General features: G+C 42.8%; 2 protein-coding genes across 2 annotated transcripts; both read left to right on the top strand.

The window, feature by feature from the left end:
- The first annotated feature begins 1149 nt into the window (after positions 1-1149).
- Positions 1150-2769, top strand: LOC149383470 (uncharacterized). Its single transcript, XM_089629106.1, has one exon. It carries the CDS (start codon positions 1378-1380, stop codon positions 2398-2400), a length of 1023 nt encoding a protein of 340 aa, XP_089485232.1. The 5' UTR covers positions 1150-1377; the 3' UTR covers positions 2401-2769.
- A 1427-nt stretch (positions 2770-4196) lies between these two features.
- LOC149383469 (uncharacterized) lies at positions 4197-4718 on the top strand. Its single transcript, XM_089627807.1, has one exon. The coding sequence runs from the start codon at positions 4197-4199 to the stop codon at positions 4716-4718; it is 522 nt and encodes a 173-aa protein (XP_089483933.1).
- The last annotated feature ends 1282 nt before the right edge of the window (positions 4719-6000 follow it).

Genomic DNA, 6000 nt, shown 5'->3' with positions numbered 1-6000 from the left:
GCGGCCGGGGTCTCCTCGTCCTCACGGTGCTCGGGATCGTTGCTGGCCATGGATGAATTAGGAGAAGAAACTAGAAGCGACGCGAAATGGAAGAGAAGAGCGAAAGAAAACTTAGGGTTTTACAGCGAGATCGGCGATGAGAGACAGAAACTTACAGATCGAGGACGGCGTCTTCGTCTTCCTCGCCGGTACTGACAGCGACCTCTTCGAGCTTGACGATCGGAGCGACCTGCGCTTTGGTGTCCTCGTCCTCGGCGGCCGGGGTCTCCTCGTCCTCACGGTGCTCCGGATCGTTGCTGGCCATGGATGAATTCGGAGAAGAAACTAGAAGCGACGCGAAATGGAAGAGAAGAGCGAAAGAAAAAAGGCCTGGTTGATTAATGATCTTAATTAATAATCTTAATGACATTAATGGGCGGTTATATCAGAATATTTTGTATTAAATGTTTTATTTTCAGCATGTTAATGGGCGGGAACGGTTGGAAGGGTAATCTCGGCCAATTTTTGTTGTAAATAAATCCTCCTGACTATTTACCACTTATTTACAGAACGTTGGCTAAAAATAAATTGGCTATTTTCAGGAGGCTACTTAGCTTAATTACCCATAAAACAATATGTCGCACTTGTTGTTTAATAGCCATAAACGACACATGACTATTTTCGATCTTTAATACCAACAACAACAATTAATACTTGAATTTACGACACATATATATTATTTATCATCTCTCCAGTCTGTTAGCTTATTATTGTACTTTGACTAGTCATCTTACCTTGCTGTGTACAGTTACTAACCTGGTAAAATATTATGCTTTTATTCCTCTACTTTTATAATCATACTGCGTTGATAGAATCACATACACATAATACATGTATATATGTATATATATTATATACAAAATATATATATATATATATATTTAACATACTTTTATTAATTATATGAGAAGCAGAACCCACACAGGATACAAACCTTGGTCATGTCTCAAAAGTAACACATACACTACACGTATATACATAACAATATTCTAACACCAATTATGTACTTCGAATCCAGGTAAGACCTAGCAAGCAATTCCGAGAGAGAGAGAGAGAGAGAGAGAGAGATTTATATATACATATATATAAATGGGTTGTTTAGTTGTTACTCGCTCGATCTCTTTCACTCACTGCCAGTCCATAACGCCAGTTTGGAACACCAACGTAAGTTCTATATAATAAATAATAAAAAAAAAAAATCCGATGAATGCTTCCACAAACACATCTGTCATAATCTCTGACCCCTCCTCTCCCCATAACAACTCGTGGCTAAGACCTCTTTCATTCCCTCTCTCTCTCTCTCTCATTTCTCACCTCTCTAAAGATCACTAAAAAGAAATGATCATGGAAGACTATATCCCAATCCCAACCACATGTCTCTTCTCATCATCAAGCCGCGATCATCATCCGACGGCCGAGGCGGCGCCGAGGCCCGGCCAGACCGCAATCTCTTCCACCTATCGCACAAAGATCTCCGGGATATGCCACGTCATCACCGTGACGTGGCGGCGCAGCGCCCTCCTCCGCAGCCTTACCGTCTCCATCGGCGATGACAACGAAAACAAGAGTTGCAAGGTCGACCTCAAGCCGTGGAGCTTCCGGAAGAGACACGGCTCGAAGCCGCTGCAGGTGGGTCCCACTGTACCTGCCGCAACGGTATGGTGGGACCTCAGAGCGGCGAAGTTCCACGGAGAAACCGAGCCAATCACGGGATACTACGTGGCAGTGGTCTCAGGCGCCGAGATCGTCGTCTTACTCGGTGACATGAGAGACGAGGCGTACAAGAGAGCCGCGGCTCGACCAGCTCCGATCGAGCCGAGCCTGGTCTCGAAGAGAGACCACGTGTACGGAAAGAGGAGGTTCTCGACTAGGGCTAAGTTCCACGAGAAGGACAAGGTCCACGAGATCACCATCGAGTGCAAAGACGAGGTTTCTTGCGGCTCAAGCAACAAGGATGGTAGTATTAGTAGTAATAATAACGGTAATAATAGTTGTTGCGAGCCGGAGATGGAGATTAGGCTGGACGGGAATGTGTTGGTCAAAGTCAAACACCTTCAGTGGAAGTTCAGAGGCAACGAGTTGGTCCACGTGGACAAGTTGAGGGTAGAGGTTTTCTGGGACGTTCACGATTGGCTCTTCAGCCCGGGATTGAGGCACGCTTTGTTCATATTCAAGCCGGTCAGTAATTATTCTCCGGCGATTATGTCTTCTTCGTCGCTCTCTTCGTCGTCCACGTCATCGACGCCGCCGGAATCTTCGTCGGCTTCGACACCTTTTTCGTCTTCCGGGTCGTTCGAGGGCTCGGGGTCAGCTGGGTCGTCTGAGTTTTGTCTGTTTCTTTACGCTTGGAAGGTTGAATAATTCATGAGAAGAATCTTTCCGGAATGGGGTGAAAGTAGTATTCTTTCTAAAGATACGGTGTCGAAATGAAAATTCTGAAAAGTTCAGAGACTGGCTAAGAAAAGAGCTATGTTTGTGAAGAGATTGGATTGGGTTCAAGTGGGTCCCCAAGTAGAAGGAAAAGAAAGATTTAAAACAGCTGAAGATAAAGTAGGCATAATATTATATATAATAATATAATATACAGCTGTTTAAAGGAGATGACCAAGTGGGCATAATTGGACAAGACAGATTGTTATCGAATACACATGGCTTTATAAGAATAATTCATAAATATTATTTTTGCTTGTATTTATATAATTTTATGCAGACGGTTTGCTTCTTTCTTTATATCATTTTAAGCATTATTACGTACTTTTTCTTATTTTCTTGATCCGATCTTGATAATTGAGCTAATTATTGAAATAAAATAAAAACTACCATAAATAAATATGTATCTATCCAATGTGTTTGTCTCCATAAATATCTATTTAAAATGAATTAAAGAGATGTACATGTTACATGGGTCACAAGCACAACAATGGACATGTCCAGATGCTGATTCATGTGGAGGAAAGTAAAAGGTTGTTGACAATGACAAGATCTTTATACTGAGAGATTGTTAAATGTTAATTATCTAGCGACTTATCGGATTGTAAAATTGATATCTATTCCTCTTTGGAACAAAGACAAAACATACCCACCACGGTGACGTCCAAATACTGTTATTATTATTATTATTATTATTACGTTGATAGCATATAACTTGGTCTCGGTTAACCCTTGATCAGATTGGAGCTCTAGGTTTATTTTTATGAAATTTGGGAATTGTTGATGCAAATACTATGTATTTATTGGCGATGTTTAATTGGCAAAATTGCTCATAAAAGGAGGGTATATATTGCTGATGTGGAGTCTTCACGCGGCAGAGAATATTTGATTTGATGTAGATTTTGTTGCGACGTATTCTGCGACATTCTCGGAGTCATCAAATATCCGCGAGATTTTCCAAGGATCAGAAGATATGATATCCCTGATGCCAGCAACTGAATTGGTGCGCCCTAATTCGCCTCGAAGACCATAAGTGGCGTCTTCCTTTCATAGACACATTGAGACGCTTTTGGGAAACACTTTTTGAGAGATTTATTTTGAGTGTTTTAGCAGAGCTTAGAACGACCTGTGTTCAAGCTTTTAAGCTGTTTTTTACCTCTGCTTTATTGCCTATATACGGGTGATTGTATTAGAAGTTAGAGGTTAGGTTTTTCAATTGTTTTTATTGGGAAACACGTTTAGAAGTCTCGGGAGAGATATTCTGTGGGAATCGAGGGGATCTCGAGCTTAGGGGGAGCCTAAGTTGCTGTTGAAGAGGATAGACGTAGGTTAGGTAGCTAGCGAGGGAGTCGTTGAGTGTAAAAACTTATTGTACCACGTTATCATAGTAGATTGCTTTCCACCGAGCAAAGGCCCTCCAGACGTAGGCACGAATTGCCGAACTGGGTTACCAATCTCTGAGTTCTTTATAATTTCGCACTTACAACATTTCTCTGTTTGATCACTCGAATTTTAGTGTTTTTCACAGAATCCGTCACAACATATTCTGTGATATACGCACAGATTACGTAATTTCATTTGGTATCAGAGCGGTCCACTCCTCACCTTGAGTGTGATCCATGGTGTTTACTGATCTGGTATTCGAGATGGATTTCATGAAGGAAGGTGCGTCGATTAGCTGACCTCCATTACTTGACGGCAACAACTACTCCTATTGGAAGGCACGTATGAAGGCGTTTCTGAAGTCCTTGGATGAAAAGGCTTGGAAAATGATTCTCACGGGATGGACTCATCCGACCACTAAGGAAGCCGATGGAAGCTCGACTCTCAAGCCTGAAGAACGTTGGTCCCTCGATGAAGAGAGGCTTGCTAACTCCAACTCGAAAGCACTCAACGCCATCTTCTCCATTGTGGACGCCAACATCTTCAAACTCATACACACCTGCGAGGTTGCCAAAGACACATGGACAATCCTTCAAGTCCACCATGAAGGAACCGATACGATACGTATGTCGAGACTTCAACTATTGACCACCAAGTTTGAAAATCTCAGAATGGAAGAAAGTGAAACTATGAATGAGTTCAATTCTCGTCTTTGTGATCTGTTTAATGAATCGTTTGCCCTTGGTGAGAAAATTCCCGAGGAGAAACTTGTCAGGAAAGCTTTGCGATTGCTGCCCAAACGATTCATCTACAAAGTCACTGCTTTTGAGGAGGCCAAAGACATAAGGAGCATAAAACTTGAATAACTCATGGGTTCTCTCCGAACCTTTGAGATGACGATTGATCCGGAGCCCAAAACGAAGGGAATCGCCTTGAAAGCGGATGTCCATGAAGACCTTGTACCCTTCGACGATGATGATGTGGCCAAGAGCATTGCCCTGCTGGCAAAGAACTTCGGAAAATTTAGGAAGTACATGAAGACGCTCAACCACAATTCAAGCGGGAATACCACAGAATCTGCCCCAGACAAATTCCACAACAACAACCGGGCTCCAAACCCTCAGAGAAAACCAAAGGCTGCTAAGACATCACTTGACCAGAGAGGCAAATCTAAGGGGATACAGTGCAGAGAATGCGAAGGGTTCGGTCACATACAAGCAGAATGTGCGAATACACTCAAGAAGAACAACAAAAGCTACAATACTACTTGGAGTGATGAAGAGTCACAGGATGAAGATAGTCCGACCAACCTCCTTGCATTCACCACTCAAGAAGTGACCGATCCTCAGTCTCATCAGGATGTCACATAAAATGTCTCTAACAAATTATGTGACAACGCTTCTTCCAGTGAGAGTGATGTTGAAATCTCATTGGAATCCGTCTCACAAGCCTATCGTGAACTGTTTAGTCAGTGGACCGAAGTCGTACGCCTGAATGAAAACCTTCGCACAAAGGTTAATGGCATCTCTAAGGAAAAGGAAGTGCTTCCCTCAACTGTTGCTTCTCTTCAACGATCACTTCAGTCCAAGAAGACACAACAAGATAAGCTACTTTCTGAATTTAATGCTCTTAAAAGAAATATTCTCATGCTCAATTCAAGAACATCCAATCTTGATGACATTCTTTGCTTGGGGAAAGATGCAGGAAATCATCACGGCATTAGTTATGATGCCCGACAACCTGGTTCCATAACCACGTTTGTTAAAGGAAGCAAAAACCCAGAGAAGGCTGATGTCACAGAATATGATGCAACACCTCCTGTGACAAGACGCAATCGGCGACGTTGGGCTTGTCATTACTGCCTAAAGCCTGGCCACATCAGACCTTAGTGCTACCGACTCCAGAACGATCTGAAGAAGCAGTTCCAGAGCACGAAAAAGACCGTTGTCTCTCCCAAGAAGATTTGGAGAGTTCGTGAACCAGACATCCAATGCAATATCGCTTACACTTCACTCAGAGCAATGACGACCGAAGATTGGTATTTTGATAGTGGCTGCTCCCGCCATATGACCGGTCAAAAGGATCTTTTGAAGACTATCAAGACTTGTCCTAGTCGCCATGTTACCTTTGGTGACGGGGTCAAAGGGA

This window comes from Urtica dioica, chromosome 10 (genome assembly GCF_054948205.1).
Source record: "Urtica dioica subsp. dioica isolate 48M chromosome 10, U.dioica_male_clone48M_v1_H2, whole genome shotgun sequence".
Taxonomy (NCBI): Eukaryota; Viridiplantae; Streptophyta; class Magnoliopsida; order Rosales; family Urticaceae; genus Urtica; species Urtica dioica.
This window is presented reverse-complemented; position numbering and strand designations above follow the sequence as displayed.

Coding starts and splice junctions, on each gene's coding strand:
- LOC149383470 (XM_089629106.1), top strand. CDS start 1,378: ATGATCATGGAAGACTATATCCCAATCCCAACCACATGTCTCTTCTCA.
- LOC149383469 (XM_089627807.1), top strand. CDS start 4,197: ATGAAGGCGTTTCTGAAGTCCTTGGATGAAAAGGCTTGGAAAATGATT.